Below are 25,962 nucleotides of genomic sequence, written 5' to 3' on the forward strand. Positions count from 1 at the left end.
TTTGTGTTTGTAATATGATTACCACTGTGTGACACTTGTAGAGTTTTGGCTTTGTTTTCTCTACTGGGATTGGACATAGGGCTACGCACAGGCCAGTCAGAGACTCTTCCACTGAGTCATACCCTTGCCTTCACACTCCCTTTCTTATTTTAAGCCAAGGTCCCACTATGCTGCCCAAGCTAGTCTTGAACTCTCTTCTGTTGCCTAGTAGACTCCGTCTCACAGCCCTCTTCATTTCTGTCCACTGAAAATTTGAAAACTGAAGCTGGGGAGATGACTCAGCAAATAAAGTGCTTGGCATTCAAGCACAAGGAGCTGAGTTCAGATCCCTAGCGCCCATTTTAAAAGCCAGGCGCAGCATGATCACATTTCAGTAGTGGGTAGCAAGAGACAGGAGGATCCCTTCTTGCACATCCATTGTGGCCAAATCAACCAAGCTTCAGGTTCAATGAGAGATCTTGTCTCAAAAAATAATGTGGACAATGTGATCCCAAGGAGGTGGGATTACAAATTTATGCCAACACACCCTATTATTCTTCTAACAGTATACATTAATCTTTTTTTATATATCTTAAACCATTTCTATTATTTTATTTATTTATTTATTTATTAAAGATTTCTGTCTCTTTCCTGCCACCACCTCCCATTTCCCCCCCTCCCCCAATCAAGTCCCCCTCCCTTGTCAGTCCAAACATTAATCTTTTCTTAAAGATATGCATTTATTTACAGATTCAGCTAACAAAGACTATGTCCACAGGTTCAAACAAAATATTTAGATTTCACTGAGGTTGAAAAAAATTTAAAAAGGTAAGAATAATTTTGGTAACTCTAGTGGTCTATCAGTTGATTATTAAACATGATTAAAATAATACAGATAACTCAAAGGATCAGTTTTAGACTAGATGGTCAGAGAACGTCATTCTGCAAGGAACATAAAACACAACCCACATGCAGTACAAAATCTGGAAGAAAGGATGAGCTTCTGTAGGAAAAATTGAGTGAGAAGAGCCCAAAAAAACAGACACAAAGGAGATGTGGTTGGATGCAGTGGTCCTTAGGTATGGAAACCTTTTTTCTGGAGGACAGCAGACAATTGGGACCCATAGGGTTTTTAACTAGAAACAATTAGACCTTTCTTCTACGCAAGCTGGGCAAACAGTGGATTATCCCAAACGGATGAGTGGCCTGCTATAAGGCATGATTTTAAGATTGTCCCGGCTTCTGCTGCAGAGGGGTGGCAGAAGGTGCAAGAGAGTCGTGAGATTGCTGGTGTTCAGGTAGGAGATGTAACTGGGGCTGGGTGACAGCAGTGGCAGAATGGGGTTGTGTCATGCTACCTTCTTAAATTATGAGAGAAGGGCAGCTCATTTCTGCACTATTTAAGCATTAATGTTTGAGTGAGTAGAAAAACTGTTTCAGTAGCAACACCAGCAATACAATCTTTCCCACCAATATTTATTTAAATACAGTTTTAGGAAATATACCAGAATATGTTGTCAAAAGTAAACAGTAAAGCAAAGTCTAGGGTCTGTTTCCATTTAATGGAAAACTGTGGATCCAATAGAGACACAAACAAAACAATGACAAAAAACCACTGCAGTGCTACTACTGATTTTCCTTGGTGAGGGCAACTTGGGGATGGGAGGGCAAAAAACATTTTTTTATATATAGTCTTCTGTGCTGTTAAATATCTAACATACCACACATATGTCACTTAACTAAAATACAGATGACATTAGATTTAAACTCTGTAGATGTTATCTCCTGTCTAATTTTAGTCCTGACAATACTTCATAAACTATCTTGAACTCAGTGCTTTTTAAAAATCCTTGCTCAATATCACAAGTATGACTATACAAGACTTACTGGTCTAGAAATCAGCAAAGCTGGAAATAACAAAGTTAGTGTGATTATTTGGCTTCACTAATCTGGAAGCTGGAGAGCTGGTACTTGCTACAGGGTGTTGAATGCCTGACCAAAAGCAGGATATCTGACTAAATTTTAGCTTGAATGAGTCTTTTCAGTGTAAATATGCCCCCAAATTTCATATTAGACATAGGAAAAATTGTTATTTGAAATAACCTAATTTATCTGGCTGCTTTGTAGTCATACTGGTTAACTTTGGTGACCTTTGGGGAGTAAGAACTTGAATACAGGAGTCAGACCCTAGGCTCGTTTTTAGTTGAGTATTTTACACTCTCTTTATACCACTACTCTCCCAAATGGTGGTGCCATGACAATAACACTTTCTCCAGAAGAAGGTGTGCAACCCAGAGAGACGAGGCATTCTCTTTTAATTGACTGAAATAGAGAGAGAATGACAGGAACATATAAAAGTACCCGTATCTTTCCTCAGCTCGTTATAGATGTTAGACACAAGTGTCTTCAAACCTTATGTGAATGTGATTTATGCAGAAAACTTTATACAGTCTGAAAGACTGAAATAAAACTGTATGCACTTACAGACTTAGGGAGTGGAAGGCTGACTTTGAAAACGCTCTTTAGCAAATGCAGCCCTTCATAAGCCCCAAGTTCACTGTGATCATAGACATTTCTTGATTTCATTTCTAATGCTTACCCCCTGAGTGATATTTATCAAAAAGGTTCTCTATATTTGGACAGCTAATACTTGCTTGAAAAACATAACCATAGCCTACATTTTCAGAGAGAATTCTAGACAGCACTTGCTATGATCTGCTATAAGATCTTTTGTTTGATAATCCTTGTTGTTGAAAGGTAGCAGACAGAAGTCATAAGAATCCTTTTACAATCTGAAATATAAGAGACACATAAATTTTAAAAGATCTTGTAATTACATGCAATATTTTTAAATACATAAGAAAGATGATCAATTATATTTAATGATTATGGATATGATCATAAAATTAATGTGCACTGTTATTAAAGAAAGCATTTTTTTTTTCTGGGCAACAAGCTGATCCCATTTTAATAAATGGCTTCTAAAAAAAAACCCCAGAGAACAGTTCATTTAGAAGAAACACCAAGCCTGGCATCTGCTCCTTGTCATTTCCATACATTAGAAAAAGCAACGAAGACAAATATAAATGGAAAAAGAGTTTATTCAAAACTATCAATACAGCTGAATTAAACAATTAAATTTAGTGAATACCAGGCACTTATATTTCGTAAACAAGAGAATTTTCAAAAGAAATTTCTAGAAGTACAGAATTGCTGGGTTTTTTCTTTTGTTAAGATAATAGTATATTTTTTAAAAAAAATAAAAGAACACAACACTTATTATTACCATTCCATCAAAACAAATTATATGTGTGTTTGTGTGTATTCTGTGTGCCATATATACATATGTACCCACAGACACACACACATAGATATATGCCATATATGTTATGTTTACAAATATTTCTCTGCTTCCCTAATGGATTAGGATTATAACCCCTCACAATCTGGAGAGTCATCAGTTGTCAGTATCTATGTTACAATGACAGTACTGATAGAAATCATACCTAAGCAATGTGGTACAGTATAGCCCTTTTAAAAACTAGGGTTTTTTTTGTTTTTGTTTTTGTTTACCATAGAATTAATCAAACCTCATTTTGCTGGCCACATTAAATGCGTTTTCAAGAAACCCGTCTCCAATTCACCTTAGCTATCTCCCATCAAATTTCCAGTCTCTATCTCTGCAGAGCTCCATGCCAGATATTCTGTCAGAGCTAGAGCTAGAATCTTCCACTTTTCCTGTCTTAGCTGCTATTTCCATCTCCTTCACAGACGTGGTCCAGGGCTTTCCTATATGTTCCTGGAGTTACCCTCCCCTTGTGCTATTCAACTTCCTGTCTTCTCTTTACTTCTGAGAAAATATACCTGAAGGAGGAGAGGGGGCAGGGATTCCCTTCCTGAACTATTTGACACATCACTCATCACTGCTTTTCCACGTGGGGATCTCACTGTGGGCCTCAAAATGGGCCTGATTTAAGCATGAAGCCCCTGGTTAACTCAGTGCTGAAGATGAACAGAAAATGTAGGGACGGGGAGGGGAACACTGGAAACACAAGGTAGGGTAAGGCATTTAGGAGGGGGAGTCTGTGGCCAGGGCCTACCTCCCTGGGGACCAGCTGTATTAGCTCACTCTCCTGGTTCCTGAGCTTCAGCTCTTTCCTGGGGACTAAAAGGTAAGATCTGCTCTTCAGCTTCCAAAGGTTTTGCCATCTTTAGGGCACCCTCTCACTTGCCCTCTCCTTGAAGATCTATGATTTCCTCCCTTAAGATTTCAGTCGAGTTTCTGAAGCACAAAGATAAAGAGGCATTGTTCTCTTAAACTAATTAGCATAGCTAAGTTTTGTCTGGATAAAGACATAATTTATTTGTTCCTAAAAGAACATAGCATGGGTTTAGCGAAGCACACAAAAAGCCCTTCAAAACACTGATCAATCGTGTTAAGAATGAAGAATGGTGACATAAACAAACATAAATAATTTGGCATTTTATTTGCCTTTATCCCTCTCGTGTCAGTAAACACTGCTTTCTTGCAAGACACGGTGACACGCATACCTATCATCTTATGACTCGAGACACTAAGACAAAAGGATCAAGAGTTTGAAGCCAGACAGCGCTATACAGTACCGTTCTCAATAACATGAAAATTAAAGCTTCATTTTTCTAAAGCAGCCAGTTGGGAAAGCCAATGTATCTGGTTTGCTTATACTGGAGATCTTAGTAGGTAACTGTAAGGAAGCATACAGCCGGGACTGACTCCTTCATCATGAGCTGCAGGCCTCCAGGATTGGGAATCTTAGTGCTTACTGTGGACACAGAGGTCTAGTAAATTAGTCCAGAATCAGCAAGTTGAGACTATTCGGATGACTACATAGAATTATTTGACTTATAACACCGAGTCTGGCAAGGAGCATACTGATATGTATGCACCACTGTGCGTAGTACTTCACTTTCGGAAACTAAACTGGAAGTGACAAGCAGCAACAGATCATGAAAAGAACTGGAGTAAGAAACAAAGGGAGGGCCCCACTCAGGGATTTTCATAAAATTTTGACACGAAGAATACCAAAGAATCTCCTGCCAAGACCAAATTCAACTGAAATCAGAAAATCATGCATTTGAAGAGGTGTCCATTTGAATGTGGTAAACTGGATTTTTAAAAAGTAATGAAAAACTGACCTATTGGAATTCAAAATAATAACAATTAGTGATAGCACAGAGTAACTTCAATGATAAATTGAAGAGAAAGCCTTCTTAGTCAGCTACTCAATTTCTATATCACTATGAGTGAATAAATAATTGTTTTTCTAAAATATCCTCTAACAGAACTACAGGAGCATATAGCCCTTGAGTGCTGAGCCAGCCAGGCCCCATCTAGCAGGCTGCTCTGAAGGAAAGGCATTACGCTCGAGAATGTGAGTCCTCCTATGTTTCCCTTCTCACTGCCCTATTTCCACAATGACCAACTAGGAAGAGCACCTCCTTCTCCTCTCTTCACTCTATCACAGTGTTCCTCTCCCTCCTCAATTCACCGTGAGCAGAAGCAGGAGCTTGACAAGTAGAACCGCACAGACTGGAAATTCTTTTCCAGTGTCCAAATGGCACATGGAGGTGAGCACACATCGACTCACAGGAACAGCGGAACAGGAGCACAGGTTGGCACTGAGAGTCATTTTAGAGACACGATAGCACAGCACCACATGCCCCTTTCTCACGAGAAAGTGGATCAAGCTGGGATGGTGGACAATCTGCTTGTAATCGTGCTCAAGAGTCAGCAGGTGTCACCCAATCAGTAGCACGGTTTTTTCAACACTTACTCCTAAGTAGTCATTTGCACGTCCTGGGAAAAGGTGCTAACTCACATCAAAACACTGCAGGGTCTACAAAATTCAGAGCACCAAGCTGGGGAGCAGGGGCCCAAAACCCCAGCCACTCCGTTAGCTTTGGAAACTCAGAAATACAACCAAAGGCAGACACGTTTTTGCTTTTTTAGCAAGTCTGACTCAAGTCATGAGGCAGATACATAGTTACCGATAAGGACACAACTTGTAGGACAAGCTGAGGGAGCTAGGTCTCTTCATAAGGTCTCCCCTAGGTACAAAACAAAACATTAATACAACTGGATTAATACATTAATGAGAGTCTGGCAGAATCACACCTATAGCAAAAATGTAACTTCCTAGAACACAGTAAGTATAGTGTAAAGATGATAGAGCCAACCTTTATAAAAAGAGCTTAGGAATACAATTGTCTTAATTTTTGCACTCTTCCCAGATTCTTGTGCCAGGGTTTCAACTAAGACCTAGGTTGTTCTTAATATTGGGGCATATTAATCTGTATCGTATCTGTCCAAAAGGTTTCAATTAACAGGAATTAAAAGATGTTCTGCCTCAACTTCAGAGTTTAAATATATAATATTTTGTTTTATACACACACACACACACACACACACACACACAAACACATATTTGTGTAAAAACAGTTTCAGTTGAGGAGGTATTTATTTCCTTCATATCATATACATTTTAAAACAGGCAGATGGGAATGACCTATTTGATCAGAATCTCCTTCCCAGATTTAGCCTCTGTCTAAAGAAAAATGATCTAGGGAAAAACCATGACATCAGTCTGCACAGCTCCCACTGAAATCTGAGGTTGCAAAGACGGTTTCAGGTTCCTTTGTATATAGAGCTCTGACTCACAGGCAGAGAAGTGATTGGCATTTACCTAACACTGCACACTGCCAGCGAAAAGGCAATCAGGGCCTTTGCAGAGTGAAGAGAATAGAGCTGATGGCGCCTTTCAGCATCACCGCAACATGTTTTACAAAGCAACGAATTAGGCATTCCCAGAGCAGTGCTTTGTGGCAAAGCACTTCCATTTCTCTCGCACACGTTTACAGTTAACGTTGCCTAGAGCCGAGATTTATCTAAAATGCTATAAAACTCAACTTCTTGGAAGCTAACTCAGTCTGTAGGTCTGTGGGTTTTGTTTTTGTTTTTTTCTTTTCCTTTTTTTTTTTTTACAGAAAAAGTATAAGTCTGTCACAATTACAAAACTTAAACTTGCTTAGAAGGATATTTCAACTCCTGCAATTTACTCAGAGAAAAGACTCGTGAAGATGAACAATTATAATTAATGAGTGAATCCACACTATGCCTGGGCAGCATCTTGGCCACAAAGCAGATGGCACATGTACCACCCAAAAATACTGTGACTTTGACATGACGTTTCTCAACTTCCTTTGCGATTTTATCAAAAACGTCTTTAAACAGTTCATTTTACACAATCATCAGGGAGAGAATTCTATTATTCCCCAACAATGCTCCCCTATGCATATTATTCTCATCCTCCGCCGCATCACAAAGCATGACGTTGTCAAGCTGGGAGTTTGCCCACATAAGTATCTGGTAGTTTGGTAAGAGATGGGCACAGAGAAACAAATCAAAGTATGGAACCAGCTTTCACATTCTTCTCTTTTTTAAGCTTTCACATTCTTAATCTAAGCAAGTTGAAAACTAAAAATACTCAGGTAGTTTATATCTAACCAGATGAACAGGGGTGGGGGGTGTGGAAATGTTTGGTGGAAGTGAAGTTTAAATTAGCATGTTCTGGGATGGTCATGCAGATGGTAGGATAGTTGCCAAGCAGGTGTAAAACCTGGAGTACATTCAATACACAGAACCATGAAAAATGCATAAATGAATGGGATAAATAACCAAGTAAAGAAAAGTTAAGAATCAACCTTCCAAATTGATCCAAATTGTTATTTTTGTTTAAGGCACAGCAGCCAGTTAGCTTTGTTAGCAAGAAGGTCTGTAGTGCCACCTAATGGCCAGGAGGCTTAATGGTAAGCCTCCAGTATCAGATAAAATACAAATGGTTGAATCCAAAGTCAGGGTTAAGAGAGACATGCCAGTCTCCACAAATGTATAAGCACTCTTCAAAAAAAAAAAAAAAAAACAACATTAAGAATATTCTACATTTTATCTGTTCCGGAATTTGATATAAACATTATCCAGCAAAAGGCAAAGTCATATTCTTCAGAAGAGGAGGACTGAATCACTTTTTAAGGGGATAGGGGAGGCCCACGAAGAGCAGCGTTCTACAGAAAACAACAAATAGAAAATGTTTGGGGAGGTGAAATTTACCTCAGAGAATGACAACATGATGCACAAAGAGTAGAAAATTCAATTTTCTTCACTTAAAATATTTAGTTAAATCTTTAATGAGATTTAATCAAATGTAAGGCAATAAGTAACCCTTCCGGAAATCTTTTAACACTTTCTTCATATAAAGAACAAATTGCATAATCAGATGAAAAGTGAGGCCTGCAGATGAACTGATTTCGTAGTAATGTAAATAAATGAGTTTTATGGCCAACAAAAGAGAAGATAGAGACATCAAAGATGACAGTTTTCAAAAATTATAAAACATATAATTAAACTCTTTGAAAAGATGAAAACTATTCTCCTTATCTAGAATGGGCTAGGCAGAGGTTTTGAGAGAGAATTCAATCCTAGAAGTTATCCTGAGTTAATTAATATTATCTTTCTTGAATGGAGGAAGGAGTGGAAAGATGGGGTAGAGGGAATAGGCTTTCTTATCATCAGGTTAAACAAACTTTCATTCTTTGTTTAACCATCTGATGACAAAAAAGAAAAAAGAAAAACAACTACTTACCTGATTAACAGGAGAAAAACACTGATTTGCTTTTAACTACTAGAATTTTACTACTAGATACAAGTCAAGTGAATAAGCCTTTTAATTATTAACATGAATAAAATGTATAGTAAAGAACACAGGTTACCATGTAGTGACACATGTCCATAATGAAATTCAGTGCATCAGTTTAGGGTGCAAACACTTAGGATATTCAGTTAACTTCATTTAGTGAACAAAAATTGCCAATGAATAATAATGTTTAATCTATTTAATCTAATTCTAATGGAATACATACACAAGTCAGAGAGGCAGGGGTACAGGGAGACAGAGTCTGGGGTCTATGAGTTTAGACATATTCTTGAACAAACAACTTTGAATTCGAGAGACCATATAATGTTCCAATGTATTTTTTAATAGACTATAATTGTCAAAGTCTTTTGATGGCCTCCTGACTATAATTCTATCAGGAACGTATATATAATACTCTTGACTAAAATATTCACCAAAGTGCATATATTCCTACCAAATAGGAGTGGCTTGGATTGTTGACAAACAGAGAAGGTATTAGAGAAATCTGCTCATTTGGTATCTGTTAGCTTCCAGTATTATACCATACACCCTAATTCTGAGCAAACCAACAGTACAGAATAATTGAATTTTTATCAGGATGTGAGTTTGGACTACAGAAGCATTCATAATGATGACCTCTTACTTCTCTGGGAATCTGACATATTACAGAAATAATGCACATAAAGACATGGAAAACAAAATCCAGAGACACTAAATCAGTGTTCTTTGCAAAAAAAAAAAAATTATCACCATGCTGACTATCACATCCATCTACTTAATACTGTAATAAGCCCTGGAGGTCTACGTCACCAGGGGACAGTAGTCATCAGACCATGGGACGTTGCATAAAGTTGCAGTAAAAATCAAGACAAGCTCATTCAGGTAACATTAAAAGACTGTCAAAAAATGCATGCTCCTTTTTAAAACTATAATTTAAAAATCTCTAAGGAAAAAAAAAAACCTCTGAAAAACTTATCAGAGCCAAAATAATCTGCTAATGATTGCTGGGGTTAGATTCTTCTGTAATAGATGAGAATCAGCATATTTCTTAAAGTTACCATCCATTGCCTATCATATTCTGAGTGACACTTGTTAAGACAAAGTCTTTCAATATTGTAACAAGGCAGGAGGAAGAGCTGGGAAGGAGCAGTGGAGGAGGGCAGTGGCACCAAATGAAAGGGTGTAGGCTTGATGTCAGTTTCAGTGGGTCTGGACAGAACGCATATGAAGGCTGAAATGATAGAGATCCACCTCCCAAAGCTTTTCCTACACATCCTCAAGCCTATGAATCTTGTTATAATCATCCCCATCCCCAGCTCCAAAGTTCTGTGATCCTATGATTCCATCATTCCATTTTTAAACCTGTGGAGTGGGAGTGTTTCTGAGTACCCTGCTCACACAGATGGCGGTGGGAAGGATCTCAAGAATATGCATGTAGTAGATGCCCACTTTACTACGTAATCACTCCTTCCCAGTCCACATGAACCAACATGATGCTATCTCAGAGTCACCGAAACACCGACGCCTTGTTAACGGCAGCATGGCAGGAGCACACACATACGTAAGGGACACAAAAGAAGGAATTTCTCCCAGTTACACACACCTGGCAATGAACATAGCGAGAATACAACACACAGAACACAGTCACTTTTGTATACTAGCTCCACAGACTGGGGGAGGGGAACATACTGGAAGAGGAAAGAAAAAAAAATGAACTCAATGAAAGATAAAAATTATACAAGATATTTCTAAATTCCTGATGTTCTAACAATATGCCGCATTGAAAAGCCACTTGTCAAGACAACCATTCTGAGACTAAAACATGATCACTGTGCCAACCACCGCTTTCCAGAATCATCGCTGAACGCTGTTCCAACCCTTCTCTTTCACAAGCTGGCTCTGTGCAAGACTGCTGCACAGCGCAGCGGTTCTCCCATCTGGAGTTCAGGTATCATTGCTCACCCCAATCTCACCGATTATCTTAGAGCCATTTTATGCTTCCTGTTACTTTCTCAGCCTGTCCCTGCATATCACCTGCTGGCAGACTGCATAGCATCCTGAGATCCCACCATACAACTGTCAAAAATATTTAACATGCCATTTCTTTACCTTGGTCTCCTTAGCAGAAAACTCTGAGGAGTTGGAAATTTTCATAGACTTTGACCGGTGCGACTGCCGCCGGATAGAATCCTCCCGGGAATACTTCACAGAACCCGAGGTCCTCACCCGGACCTTGCTGGCACTCTGGACACTATTCACGCCAATCATTTTGAAGGTCCACTAGGGAATAGGTTTAGAGAAATAAGAAGGCACTTTCTACCCGTTGCCAGGCTCTGGTGCTGAAGGAACTCTGCAGGTTGTACTCCAGCAGCTCCAAGCAGCTCCTGAGCAGCTCTGAGATCGCCTTAGCTTAGGAAGCACCAAGCTGCCTCCCCCAGCATCTTCAACTACCCTGTTTGCAGCGAGTCTGATTGTTCCAGGCACGGCTCACGTCACTGGCTGCAAAGAGGAAAAAAAAATGCAATCCCACCCCTGCTACTCGGCTCTTTTACACACACGCACGAGCGAGCGCAGGCATGCGCGCGCACGTACACACACACACACACACACACACACACACACACACACCATATTCACACAGTGGAACAAATGGCAATTGGCTAAGCAAGCAATTCATTAACATTCCAAACAGCAACACCATTTCTCTTGTGATATTGTGCAGTAATCTCATTAACGTCAACAACAAAAGAGATACCACAAATAAAAGTCGCAAGTAATCTGCAAGGCACCATGTGGAATAAGAATGGATGGAGCTACATTTCTAAAAGGGGAAAAGAAATGCAGATGAGTGTCAGGGTGGTAATAGGCTCAATCAATTACAGGTTTGTGACAGAAGGTTAGCCACAAAGGCATCTTGGTGATCAATAATTTTCCTTCCTTTCCTATTTCAAACTGTGGTGCTCGTCAGAAGAATTAAACGTTTCCTATGACTTTAGAATATGAGAGCCGGGTATTAAGACAGGACTGCTGACTTGTTTGATAAATGCAGAAGAATGTAATTTATCTCCCTGTCATACTGAAAGTTACAAAAAAAACACGAGAGTGTTAAACATACCTTAGATCAATAAAGTCAATCCAGATCAATAAGGAAAATTTTCAAAGCCACAAATGCCATAAATGGGAACGTGCTGCTTTCTGAGCAAGAACTACAAGCTCGACATTGCTTGAGAACAAGATATATTTAGTTATAATACACTAAGTTACTTTGGGATGTAATGTTCAGTTGTACCACCTGACTTGTCCAGCATCTCAGAGGCAGCAGGTCAGCTGCAGAGAAATGTCTTGGTTTGGGTATTAACATAAATACTAACAAATAAATATTAGCAAAATGTGAATGTAAAAACAGTTCTGCAAAAGATGCTGCCTCGATTCATTATAACCCTCAAATCTGACTTCCTTTCGGATTCTTGAAAATTCTGTGTATCATACAACCAGGTCCTTAGACATTAAGCTATTCAGCTGTTGAACCCCTCGTCAACCAGCCCAGGGAAAGGGAAGCCTTGAGTCTTTGATTTTTCACCTCATGACAGAACGTGTCCCACTTCCCTTTACTCTCCCCATCTTGTCTTTGAAGCCTTGGTGTTTCAACTGTTTTATAAGCACAGTGACAAATTAAAATGAAATTTTTCTAAATAATAATCAAAGTATACTTAGAAGATCTTAGGGCTCTACTGCCCTTAGGGATGCATGGAGTTCAGAGTCTATGATATCACATTGTCTTCTATGAGGTATACCTTTCTCACCTCAAGTAATTGATGATGAATTGTAATGGCTTTATATTTTATGGGGCATGTACTGTGACAGTGTAATAAAGCTAATCATTGACAATATGTACAACTATAGCCAGAGCATATGGTAAGTAAGTATATTTAACCAATGTAACACACAAGGTGGAGCCACAAGGGCACTACATCCCAGCAAATTCCAAGCAGAATGGGCAAAAGAGAAAGCACTTATCATTAGAGCCTTGGGATACCTGCCAGTCTCCAGAGGCAGATTCAGAATGTCTCCTGAGGCCCTTTTCGTTTCTCTACCAAGCTGGTTACTAAAAAGTAAAAAAGGAAACTATACCTTAAAATATGATATCCAGCTCCATTTCTGGGAGATATGGAAGAAATGGATTATTATTTTTGCCCTGCTGTGCCCAACTGGTATTAGATATAGATTGTAATTAATAACTACTTGCAACTGCTCAACATTTACAATTTCAGAGAAGTAACTGCAATAACTGCATCACCATCCACCTGTACAGGGGAGATGATCAGCTTAGGATGCTGTAAAACAACCAGATCCAAGCCCTTATGTTGTGCTATATAATTGGATACTGTCTCTCTGATACTACAGATATGGTGAGGCTTTATGAAGCTAGAGAGAAAATCCTTCCTCCTTCCCCTGCCTTGTATTCTATGTTCCAGAACACATACCTCTGGATAGTGACACGCTCCGCTGCAATGACACTCACAGTCCAAGGACTAAGAGCAGATGGTGCCTCTAACCTTCTATGCATGTTCTTAGGAGCACCTGAGAAACACTAAAGTTCCTAGTTCTCAGGGTTCTTGGTATTCTAGCCTCATTTGACCCGAACTTTATCCCCATTGCTGTCCTGCTCAATCAGATCGATTGTCATCTCCTCATGGTAGGTTAATATACTGGACGAAAACCTGCACACATATGAATGGAACATGGGCTTATCTCCTCTTTGGACCTTCATCAGGGATTACCATTTGCTGTTCTTCCAGGAGCTGTGTTGCCTTGCCCCTCAGTCTCCTGGAGTCTACATGGTAGGCTTCTCACCATCCAAGAGTCAGCCCAAGAGCTATCTTGCAAAGGGATTTCCACTAGCTACCCTTCCTACAACAAGCCTTATTTTCCATCCTAGTCATTCTCCATCACAAGCCCTACAACCCTCATCCTCAGGACATCCATTTGGTCTAAAGTCATAGCTGTCTCAAACCCACATCAGCAGCTGGTGGAGAACAACTTAGCGACTACTTAGAGAATAATCAAAATGTTTAAATACAAGGCAAGTTTGCCTATCAGATTTCATTCCACAGACATTGCTCTTAAAGAAATTTAACTTCTTTTGAAAAATAAATATAGAAAACAACCATGAATTTTGGGTTTTATTTGCTTAGAAGAGAGCATGAAATTGAAATTTCTTCCCCATTCTGGTTGATTAATCTTTCTACTTTCTCCAAGAATGTTTGGTATGCATCCCTCCAGAATGAATCTACCCAAACATACTATATGTATATATCTGTTTCCTTATTATGGGCAATACATGAAAACATAGATACTCTTGCTGTTTATTTAATCACATATGAAGCTATCTCATTCATTAATAATAATTGTCTAATATTGCATTATATGGGTATATTATGTTTCATTAATGTCATACTATTGGACATTGAATTTACTCTTTCTGTGTCTCTATTTCTCTGTCTGTCTCCCCCCTCCCCAGTGTTTTTCCAGACAAGGTTTCCCAGTAGCTATGGAGAGTCAGTCCTGGAACTATCTCTGTAGACCAGGCTGGCCTCAAACTCACAAAGATCCGCCTGCCTGTGCCTCCAAATGCTGGGATTAAAGGCATGTGCCACCACTGCTCAGTGAATCTTGTGCTACAATAAGTAATGGCTCAGAAAATGTAGATGCAATATAGCATATTTAAACAATATGGCCTTCCAAGCAAATTGTATTTTTGTTTTCCTACACTTCCTTTCTACTACCTACTGCCTTGATATGGCTGCATGCAGTTTACAATTAGATGCAATCTGAAAGCATCAATTCAAAGACATCTCACATGGCTCCATTCTACACTAGCCTAATCTGAGACCTTGCCTGTTCTACACATTAGCTGGCCTGTGCAGACAGATTGCTTCCATTAAAATAAGGGCAGGCCTCCTAGAGAGCAGCAGCTGTTTAACAGCAAAAAATAACTTTCCATGAAAGCTTCAGTAGAAAACAAAGGTGACTTCATTAACAGAACAAAATGGTAGGAAAAACTATCAAGGCAAATCTCTTAGCCAGAGGGCTGTGAGCTGGCATTTACATTATGATGCTTTCTGGGAATGAGGACACTATTTAGGGTATTAGTCCCCAAAGGCTTCCTAAGAAGGTTTTAGCTAATAATAGTAGTAGTAGTGGTAATAAATAAAATGCTTACAGATTCCCAGAGAAATGAACTCCATTTAATATAACCATGCCCCTAACTTTGAACCATTCAGTTATGCTAGCGCAACGGCAATAGTGAATTCCAATGGAGCATCAACAAACATAAAGGTTCGGAGACCTCATGTGAGATAACTGGAAGAAGAATAATGGCAACTAGGCAGACGCTTTCCTCTTTTCTAAAACAATCGTAGAGCGTTAACCAAACAAACAAAACTAAAACAAACCACCAAGTCTAAACATGAACTAAATAAATGAAAAGTGAAATATCTAGTTATTAAAGGTGGAGCAAAGACAACATGGAAATGAATTTTAAGTATCAATCATCTAGAGGCTTACAGGGTTCAGGAGATGGGTGGGGCGTGAGGGGTTAAAGGAGGCAATTTTTCCTTACTCTCAGAAGAGAGTGGTGGTTTTATCAATTCCCCAATTCAAAGGCTCCCAGGCCTTTCTTCCTTTGTGCTCCTCAGATTGCGCTACTGAGGTGGGTAAGGTGACAAGATGCTGATCTGACAGTCAGATAGCAGGTGCTGCCATGGACTGTCATATGACCATCACATGACCAGCAACTTCAAGAGGCTGCTGCTCTTTAAAGGTGCTAATTAATAATCTACCAAGCTAGTCCTTTGGACTCAAAGTCACTGTCAGATTTGGACTTACAAATAATCACCTCCGAGCTCTTCATTTTCTTTCTTTTTTCTTTTTTTATTGATTTTTATTTGGCTCTACATATTTCACCCTCTTCATTTTCAAGATGAATAAGCATGAAGTGACTTATTCAGGACCTAACTATGGCTGGGGTTCTTACTTCCCAACACCAGAGGGATTATTTAGGGGTACAGGAGGTCGACATGCTGTCTCTGACACTATTTGTCTTTTAAAAGCTATAGACCACAAACACACATCTTTCTAGATGTGACAAAGCTGGAAATGATTGTCTCGAAATGGAAGCAGATTTGGGGAGATACATTTCAGACATGAAATGGAGGTGACCACTCATAAAATAGTTATAGAAGGAAGATATAAAAAAAATCAACTGTCTGTAGTAGGTTACAAACCCAAGTCAAACATGTGCTGTTCTCTGTTCATTGCTGTAGTAGGGGAAGGCAGGCACCCTTCCGTGCACTGTGTAGATTTCCTTTCCAGACATCATGTGATGCAAAACTCGTCATCCTTTCACAGAACAGTATTTATCACCACCAGTGACAATGCATGTATCGGTGAACACTGTGACATTTCAAAACCCTCCTGTCTCCCTCCAGTTTATCCATGCTGATAGATCGCTACCACAGAACCCATTGTGAACATCAGATGATGTGGCAGCTTACTCCTAATAGAACTCAATGACCCACAACAAAACCTTCATCCTCAGATGGTCTAGTTACATGAGGCTCCACTGGATTTAACATTCATATCAGAGCCTGTGCTGAGTGGATCTCATTGTAAGGTGACATCTGTCCACCAATTGACCCTAACCTCTTTTACCGAATTAGGACTCTGGAAATTTCTCACAAAAACGGCGTCTCGTTCTACACTGCCTATCTAACTTTGTTCTCTAGTTCAGAAGGATGCTGAGCAAGCTGCATATATATAGTTTTGCTCATCTCAAAAACAGAAGTACAAAGATTTGCCCTGCAGGGGTGGCTATACATTTCCCAATTCAGAAACAATTAGGATGCAAACTGAAAACTGAAATTAAGTCATCTTTAAAGATGAAGTGATCTGTGCAGTAACATGGGTGGAAGTCAGAGACCTTCTGGTCTGTTTTCCCTACGAGAACACGTTGTTTAGCAGGCTCAATCTTGCCTGTGGCATCGCACGCTTTAATTCCATGTGTTCTTCAAACACACAAAGCAACTAGATGGGGCGAATCCTTTAAATAGAACCTTCCTACATTTAAAATTAAATGACAAGAACATGCTGGAAGGAAGATAAGCATGAAGGAGTCCCACACTTAAGAAAGTATTTTTCCTCTTGAACCCAGACACTCATGTCAAGTCACTCAGTTCTCACATTAGTCACACACTAGTTTTGGTAGTTCGGAGTGAAGGGAAATGCACCCGGAAGCCTTCACCCAGCACCCAGCTCTGGGAAACTGCCATTTTCTTCTCAAACTATTACCTGGGGAAAAAGTACAGAACCCTGCCTTAGAATCATAGGCTTTCTTGACATGGGTTGGTAAACCAACCTATTCTATATACCCTGTAAATACTATAAATTTTTGTTATAAGACAATAATCTTCACTTTGTTGCAGAATAGTTGCAAGAAGCAAACATAAAAATTGGATTTCCAAGCTCCAAGCTGTTTTCCAAGGTGAGTAGGAATAATTGTATATGGGATAGCAAATGCTGAGAAAATGTTCTGTTCCAGAATCTAATCCAATAAACCCACCCATAATTACCTCTTTACACCATCCAGTGTGATAATAAACATTACCAAGTGCCTAATACGTGCCAGGCACAGTGTCTATGAGGAAATGAAAAGATTAGAGAGCTTGCCCGCATGGTGCTTCATAACAGAGATAAATTACACTTCTATGCAAGAAAGTGTCAATCACAGTAAATAACTCCACTTGCCTGTTTCCTAAGCCATTCTTCAGAGAGCACAGCATTTTCTTCTATCTCCCTTCTGTTATCAGAAAGTCCTTCAACACCACCATCCTTCACCATGAAATTCTCTATCAGTCTGGTCAGTAGTTTGGATCACTCTAGTTTTCAATCAGTCAATTATTTTAAGCAGTAGTAGTTTATTTTCTCTTGCTGGTGATTAAAAATTACTGGCTAAATAATTAATGGAGGAAACATTTCTTTTGGCTCACGGTTTGGGGAATAGTGTTCCTTATAGCAGGGGAGGCACTGCAGCACAAACAGCTTACAGCTGTGGGGAGCTCACATCTGAGCAGATCAAGTATGAAAAAACACGGGAGTCCTTGGCTTTATTTTCCTTTTTATTCAGTTCTCAAGTCAGGCCCAGGGGATGCTGTGACCCTCATGCAGGGAAAGTCTTTCTGTCTCAGCAAATCCTTCTGGAAACGCCCTCACATACATATCTGCAGGCTCACTAAACCTGCATTTCTAATCCAACCATGCTAACAATGTAAATTAACCATCAGACAGCACCCTCAAAACATAAAATGGTTCCCACTTGGTGCCATGTAAGAGTAAAGAGTAACTGAAGTTTCTATAGTGCAAATGACAAAACATGTTTAATTCTGCTCAACATTTTGATTTCTCTCATTTACTATTCCAGGCACTAGTAACAGATTATTATGCAAAACCAGGCAGAATCCCTTCCCACGGAGACAGACAATCAAATAATCATTGATTAAATAATCAATCCCTCGAACAAAGATAAATTAGTAACACTGGCAATATCATAACGAAGAAACATGCGGAATTCTAAAAGGCTTTCAACCTTCCTGGCCTTGGGGAGGATTTCCCAGAGGAGACTAGGAACTGATGGCTGAGACGGGACAGAAGAATACACTGGACAGGGAGACTGAGCAGGTCCTTTGGGAAGTGTGAACCTAGGTGAGAGCAGACAGAAGGAGGAAGGGCTGAGGGACAGCAGCTAGACTAAGGCTGACGAGATGTTCTCACAAGGACTTTCAGAAAGTGACCGAATGTTCCCTTCTTCCCAGTAACTACGAGGATTCCTGGGCCATATCAACAGATATTCCTCAATGTGCCATAACCTTCATGTTTGCCCAGGGTAACCTCAAGGGTGTCAAGGGTCGCTGTCCAGTGTCCTACACTAATATGGCACCAGTTGATTGCTGCCTATGGCTGTAAAGGCGCTAGGCCACTTGAATTCACAGCAACACTGCTATTTATTAGAAACGATGAGATGATAGCCATGGCAAGGATTGGTAATCACAAAGACCCATAAAAGTTGTTACTTTGGGGTCATTTTCTGCATCCAAGTCCTTAGTTTTCACAGAAGCACAATAAGACAACTGCCTAAGCAGCACATATGTTATTCTAACATCTCAGTCAGTAAGGTCTCTCAATCTCAATTTCTGCTTTTTCTTTTGTTTTGTTTTAAATCATATGGGAAGGTGAATAAAAAATTATTATATTCTGGAGTTTCTGAAGTCCATTTCCGGGAAACCAAAGTATAGGTGGGAGTTTATACTTCAGGTATTTTACTGAAGAATATAGAGAAACCATGAGGCAATTCAGAAGAAATCTAGCTCATTTTCCTAAATAGGTAAAGGCCAGGTACGACATACACAAGAACAACTCAGGCTGAGCCAGTCTTTTTGAGGCTTGAGGGATCCAGAACTATTTTAAAGGCATTTTCCCTGATCTACTGGTGATATTGCTGCTGGCCTCATCCTCACCCCTTTCAGCCCTTACAGTATCTGTTGGGGGCCAATGTCACTAAACCACCCAGAAATGCGAAACCACCAAAGAAATTAAAAATTAAAACTAGGGCTGGAGAGATGGCTCAGAGGTTAAGAGCACTGACTACCCTTCCAGAGGTCCTGAGTTCAATTCCCAGCAACCACATGGTGGCTCACAACCATCTGCAATGAGATCTGGTGCCCTCTTCTGGTGTACAAGAATACACCCAGGCAAAACACTGTATGCATAATAAATAAATTAAAAATAAATAAATAAATAAATAAAAATTAAAAGTAAAGTGCCAAAGAAACAAAACTAACAGATTTACAGTTCAATTCTCCTGCCTCATCCAAGTTTCAATTTGGCCAAGACCATAGCTATGGCTCGCACGGCTTTCGAGTACACTTTTGGTGGCGGTAAAGCACAATGCTTATGCTCCAACGACACCTGTGCTGACATCTTGGCTTCATCATTGATTTAGGGAGAATTCCTTAAATTTCCTAAATTTCACACAAAAGAAAACAAAACAAGCAAGCAAACAAACCACAGAACAAAAACAAAACTCAAACAAAGCAGGAGAAGCACGCCGTGCTGGGCAGTCACAGATTTCAGGCTACTCAATGACGTAATATCTTCCCACTTTAGAAGAGCCCAGCCATAGGTAGTAGACAGTCCCTGTCCTTGTATGTTGGTAGCAAATGTATAAGCCAGAAGGCACAGACAGTTATTACTTGATGTTTTCTAAGGAGAGCACCTTCTGGCTATTGTGCTGGCAAGGGACCAGATATCAGCAATGTAGAATTAAAATTTCCCAATCCCAGATGCCTGGAAGCCTGTATAAAAACATAATAAGAAATGGCCTGGATATAATGTCTCCACTAGAGCCTAGCAACCCTAACACAACAGGCCCTGTGTGTTTTGCAACATAGCTGAAACACAGACAAAGACCTTAAGATAGCCTTTATGAACATGATAAACTCTCCTAAAGAAAAAACTAATGGATGCCTTAAAAGTCTACAAAAATAAACAGTGGAAAGAAAATAAATAGTTCGAGACCTGAAAGTAGAAATAAAAAAATAAATAAAGAAAACACAAGCTGAGGGAATTCTGGAAACAAAAATTTAGGAACTTGAAGAAAAAGCACAGAGGCAAGCCTCATCAATAGAAAACAAGAGATGGAATAGAATTTCAGACATTGAAAACAAGAGAGAAGAAATGGATACCCTGGCCAAAGAAACTGTTAAATCATGGTATAAAACATTTCTCAGGAAATCTGGGACACTATGAAAAGACCAAACCTAACAGTAACAGAAATAAAAGGAAGGAGAAAAAAACCCAGGTCAAAGACCTAGAAATATTTTCAACAAAAATCTTAGAAGAAAATTTCCCTAACCTTAAAAAGAGATACCTATAAAGGTAAAAGAAGCATACAGAACACTAAATGACAGGACTCAAAAAGAAAGTACCCTTGGTACATAATAGTCAAAACACTAAACAGAGAACAAAGAATGTTAAAAGCTGCAAAGAAAAAGACCAATAACACATGACGGAAAAATCTAAGAATAGAAAGAAAACATCAACCTAAAATGGTTAATACACCCAAGGAAACACAAGAAATATATAATCCCAAAACAGAAAATCAAGAGAGAAGAATCACACACAACAACAAATAAAATAAGAGAAATCAACACACTGTTCACTGATATCTGTCAGTATCAATGATCTGAATTACACAATAAAATGATATTCCAAACAAATAGACATAAGAAACAAGTTGGTGTAGTCATTTTAATATGTGACAAAACAGACTTCAAACCAAAACCAATCAGAAGAGATGGGAAAGAACACTACGTCCCCAACAAAATCTAACAAGAGGACATGACAACTTAATATCAATGAACCAAACAAGAGCATCCATGTTCATAAAAGAATGGTACAACAATTTAAATCACATATGGATCCTCACACACTGATCACGGGAGACTTCAATACCTCACTTTCACCAACAGACAGGTCAGTCACACAGAAACTAAACAGAAATGCCAGAGCTAACTGACATCATAGACCAAGAGGACCTAACAGATATTTACAGAACATCTCACCCAAACACAAAAGAATATAACCTCTCAGAACCTCACATAACTTTCTCCAAAACTGACCATACACTTAGACAAAAAGCAAGTCTCAGCAGACACAAGGAAATTGAAATAACACTCTGCATCCTATCTGACTGTCATGGATTAAAGCTGGACATCAACCAACAGAAACAACAGAAAGCTTAAAGACTCATGGAACTGAATAACTCTCCACTGAACAAAAAATGGATTAAGGCAGACTTTTTTTTTTTTTTTAAAAAAGGAAAGACTTTCTAAAGGTTGAATGAAAATGAATACACAACCTAAACAAACTTATGGGACACAGAGGCAAGTTCATAGTACTAAGTGTCTGCATTAAAATGTTGCGGAGATCTCATACTAATCACTTAATAGCACACTTAAAAGCTAAAAACAAGAAATTATACCCAAAGCAGAGACAGTAAAAATAGGCATAGGGCTGAAATAATAAAATAGAAACAAACAAAGAAATGAAATCAATGAAACAAAGCTGGTTTTGTGAGAAAATCAACAAGTTAGAAACAATCTCATTCAGAGTAATTAAAAGGCAGAGAGAGATTATACAAATTAATAAAATTAGAGACCAAAAGGGGATATAACAACAGGAAATCCAGAGATTCATAAAGACAGACTTTAAAAACCTGTACTTCACAGAATTTTGGAATCTAAAAGCAACTGCTAATTTTCTTGATGCATAACACTTAAAAAGTTAAATCAAGATCAGGTAAACAGACCTATAAACTGTCAAGAAGATGCAGTAACTAAAAGTCTCCCAACCAAAAAAACACTCAGAGAGGTTCAGATGGTGTTAGCATAGAAATTCTGTCAGGCTTTCAAAGAAGAATTAATGCCAATACTAATCAAATTATTCATAAAATACAAACAGAAGGAACACTGTCTAATCTATTTTATCAGATCAATTATCCTGATATTCAAACCACATAAAGACCCAACAAGAAAAGAGAATTACAGACCAATTTCCCTTCAGGACTTAGGTAAAAAAAAATTATCACTAAAATATTTCCAAACGGAATTCAAGAGCACATCAGAAAGATCATACACCATGATTAAGTAGATTTCATCTCAGCGATGCAGGAATGGTTCAATATAGGTAAATTGATAAATGCAATTCATCATATAAACAAACTGAAAGACAAAAACCACATGATCCTCTCATTAGATGCATAAACTGCCTTCGGGGAAAAAATCTAACACTCTTTTATGATAAAAGCTCTGGCATTTATATGAGAAAAGAATTTTAAAATGAACATAGAAAAAATTAAAATGTTAAACCAGAAAAAAAATATCCTGGGATGAACCTAAACATACCAAAACATAAGGGCAGTTTGCAGCAAGGACACAGACAACAACTTAAATGGCAGGAAACTCAAAGCAATTCTACTCACATCAGGGACAAGACAAGGCTGTCCACTCTCCATACCTACTCAATATAGTATTTGGAGTCTCAGCTAGAGCATTAAGACAACTGAAGTAGATCCACAGGATATAAATTGAAAATAAAGAAGTAACACATTTTTTATTTATAGTTGACATAATAGTATACATAAGTGACATATAATATTTCACAGGGAAACTCCTACAGCTGATAAGCAATTCAGCAAAGTATCTGGATACAAAATTAACTCACAAAAATCAGTAGCTTCCTATATACAAATGATAAGCAGACTGGGAAAAAAATCAGGGAAAAACATCTTTCACAATAGCCTCAAATAATATAAAATATGTTGGGGCAAATCTGTCCAAGCAAGTGAAAGATGTGTATGACAAAAACTTCAAGTCTTTGGAGAAGGAAACTGAAAAAGATATCGGAACATGGAAAGATCTCCCATGCTCATGGGGCAGTAGGATTAACATAATAAAAATCACCATCCTACCAGAAGCAATATACAGATTTGATGCAATCCACACCTAAATTCCAACACAATCCATCACAGATCTAGAAAGGTCAATTTCCAGCTTCAAATGGAAACACACACACACACACACAAAAAAAAGGATAGCTAAAACGATACTGAATAATAAAAGAACTACTGCAGGCATCACCATCCCCTATCTTAAATTGTACTAACTGTACTAAACATCAAAGTATTGACACAAAAACAGACATGTTGATCAATGGAATTTAATTGGAGAACAAGACATAAATGCATGAACACATCTCTGGATAACTGCTCTTTGGTAAAGAAGACAAATATACACTGGACAAAAGAAAGTATCTTTAACCAATGGTGCTGGTCAAACGGGATAGTTTCATATAGAATACATGAACAGATCCATATCTATCATCCTGCATAAGACTCAACTCCTCCAAAATGGGTCAAACATCAAGATAAAGCCAGATACATCGAGCCTGATAGCAGGAAAAGTGGGGACATTAGCACAGGAAAATACTTTCAGTCCAGAATACTGTTGACACAGTCACTAAGATTAATAAATGGGACCTCATGAAACTGAGAAGCTGCCACACAGCAAAGAACACTGTCCTTTGGACAAAGTAGCAGCCAACAGCACAGGTAAAGATTTTTGCCAATTAACTACAATCCAATAGAGGGCTAATATCCATAATACATAAATATCTCAAAAAACTGGATATCAGGAAAATAACACAATTAAAAAATGGGATACAGATCCGAACAAAGAATTCTCAAATGAATAAACCCAAACACTTAAACATTAAAGGAATATTCAACATCCTTTGCTATAAGGGAAATACAAATCAAAACTACTTGAAGATTTCATCTTACACCTGTCAGAATGACTAAGATTGGTAAAAATAAATGACAGTTTATGCTGGTAAGGCTGTGGAGAAAGGGAAACACTCATCCATTGCTGTTGGGAGTGCAAACTTGTCCACCCACATTGGAAACCAGTTTGGTGGTTCCCCATGAAGATGGGAATCCATCTACCTCAAGATAAAACTCATTCTGCACATATACCCAAAGATTCAACCACAGAGACCCTCAGTCTTGTTCATTGCTGCTCTATTCAAAATAGCCAGGACTGGAAACAATCTAGATGCTTCTCCACAGAAGAATAGGTAAGGAAAATATGAAATATTTACACAGTGGATTGTTACTCAGCTGTAAAAAAATAAAATTCACAGGGAAATGTATGGAAGAAAATCATTGGGTGAGACAACCCAAACCCAGAAAGACAAATATAGTATACATTCACTTATAGTGGATATTAGCTCTTAAATCAATAATAACCAAGCAACATTCCATGGTATCATAGAAGTTAGGTATAGAGAAAGGGGCCGGGAGAGGCAGACAGACATCCCAAAAAAAGGTAAACAGTACAGCTATGGGTCTATACTGCGTTCTGGAATGGGAGAGTCAAGTGGAGAAGGATAGGACAGAGGGGATGATGGAGGAAATAGATAAAATTAAGGGCCATTTGAAGAGTAGTGTGGTAACCTAATACAGTAGAAGCTTCCTAAAACATATACATATATGAAGGTGATCTAAATGAAATTGCCAAATAAAGGAGGGAAATAAAGATCCAACTGGCCATCTCTTGTCACTTCCAATACCGGAACTGAGGTACATCTAATTGAGTTGTTGATTCAAGGTGTCCAATGGGAATTTCCAAACAACCCATACTGTTGCCAAAACTATAGATTGTTCTACACAAACTGACAGCAATATCCTATTGGTAAAGAAAACACCTACACAACTCATTTGAACATGAACAAGCTGAGCTGGTATTTATGTAGTGCCTTCACTTCTACCTGTTAGCATCTCTGGTGCAGGAAGGGATTCTGCAGGCTACCAAAGCAGAAAGGTAAGTCTCATCACAGTCAAAAACCCTTTGATTGACAGTGCTGTCCTGCCTGCAACATATACTAGGGTAATTATGGCAAAAAAGCTTGTGGTAGTAACCAACCAATATCTGAGCCCACTCTACAAGATCACACCCATACCCAATGCTGCTTGGGTGACCAAGAATCTGAGATTGATATAGCCCCAGGACCTACTCTAAAATCAAATACTTTCTTTTTTAAAAAGGTAGCAATGCAATGACTTCTAATGGCTTTCTGCTATACCCAAAGATGAGTGCTTTGTTCAGCCATCAGCAGAGAAGCCTCTTCCTACAGCAGATGGGAACAAATACAGAGACCCACAGCCAGACACTATGCAGAGAGTGAGAGACCTTGGAATACTTACCTAAGTTCTAAACAGGATGTCTCTTTCAAATCCCTCCCCTCAGGACTCAGTGAACCCTCCTGAAGTGTAGGCAGAAAGGGCACCCATTGTGTATATATTACGACTTCCAGTTTAGTGTATTTATGGAATTCCTGAGTGTGCAAATGAATGGCTTTCTGTTTCCTGAACCTTCTCTTGGACTCCTTTCCTTCTGTTTGTTCGTTTTATCCAATTTTGATGTGTTAGTTTTTGTTTTATCTTACATTTTATATTCCTATATTACATGTTATTATTAGCCCTTAGAAGCCCGTGCTGTTCGTTTTCTGATGGGGACGGAAAGGAGGGGCGCAGAAGGGAAGGGACTTGCTGTTCGTTTTCTGATGGGGACGGAAAGGAGGG

At 38.8% G+C, this 25,962-nt stretch overlaps 1 protein-coding gene across 7 annotated transcripts in view; it reads right to left on the reverse strand.

Annotated features, from left to right (window-relative positions):
• Psd3 (pleckstrin and Sec7 domain containing 3) overlaps positions 1-25,962 on the reverse strand; it is a 457,750-nt gene that overhangs the window by 100,684 nt on the left and 331,104 nt on the right. The window contains exon 1 of one of the 7 annotated variants that reach the window (XM_005367764.2): positions 10,818-11,288. The exons of the other annotated variants lie outside the window; for them this stretch is intronic. Within the exon in view, the coding sequence (XP_005367821.1) occupies positions 10,818-10,976 (159 nt within the window). The 5' untranslated portion in view covers positions 10,977-11,288. Of the gene's footprint in view, positions 1-10,817; positions 11,289-25,962 lie in introns of those variants that run through there. 7 annotated transcript variants of the gene reach the window in all.

Source organism: Microtus ochrogaster, unplaced genomic scaffold (assembly GCF_000317375.1).
Source record: "Microtus ochrogaster isolate Prairie Vole_2 unplaced genomic scaffold, MicOch1.0 UNK23, whole genome shotgun sequence".
In the NCBI taxonomy this organism is placed as follows: Eukaryota; Metazoa; Chordata; class Mammalia; order Rodentia; family Cricetidae; genus Microtus; species Microtus ochrogaster.